Genomic DNA, 375 nt, shown 5'->3' on the forward strand with positions numbered 1-375 from the left:
GTTGTGTGGGAGGAGGGCAGCGGTGATGGACTTGATCTCCCGGGTCTCCTGCTGAGGCGGCAGCACAGCGCCCGCCGCCAGCCAGCACCCGGCAGGGCCGCGCCGAGCAGCGAGCGCCGGCCTCGGCTCCGGGGGTCCGCGTCCACCTCGCCGCTCCCGTCCTCCCGCACGCGGACACGCAGCGCCCTCCTCCTCCTCTGCCCTTTCATCCTTCGTCCCGGCGTCCTCCCTCGCGGTCTCCCGCGGCGGCAGATGTGCTTGGGGCCACCGCGCAGCTGGGACTATGGTGAAATTTCCAGCGCTCACTAACTACTGGCCCCTCATCCGCTTCCTGGTCCCTCTGGGCATCACCAACATCGCCATCGACTTCGGGGA

At 69.9% G+C, this 375-nt stretch overlaps 1 protein-coding gene across 1 annotated transcript in view; it reads left to right on the top strand.

The window, feature by feature from the left end:
- The first annotated feature begins 6 nt into the window (after positions 1 to 6).
- Positions 7 to 375, top strand: part of ANKH (ANKH inorganic pyrophosphate transport regulator) — a 101431-nt gene continuing 101062 nt past the window's right edge. Inside the window, exon 1 of the mRNA XM_010708496.3 lies at positions 7 to 374. Within this exon, the coding sequence (XP_010706798.1) occupies positions 284 to 374 (91 nt within the window). The 5' untranslated portion in view covers positions 7 to 283. The remainder of the gene's footprint in view (position 375) is intronic.

Source organism: Meleagris gallopavo, chromosome 3, assembly GCF_000146605.3.
Source record: "Meleagris gallopavo isolate NT-WF06-2002-E0010 breed Aviagen turkey brand Nicholas breeding stock chromosome 3, Turkey_5.1, whole genome shotgun sequence".
Lineage (NCBI taxonomy): Eukaryota > Metazoa > Chordata > Aves > Galliformes > Phasianidae > Meleagris > Meleagris gallopavo.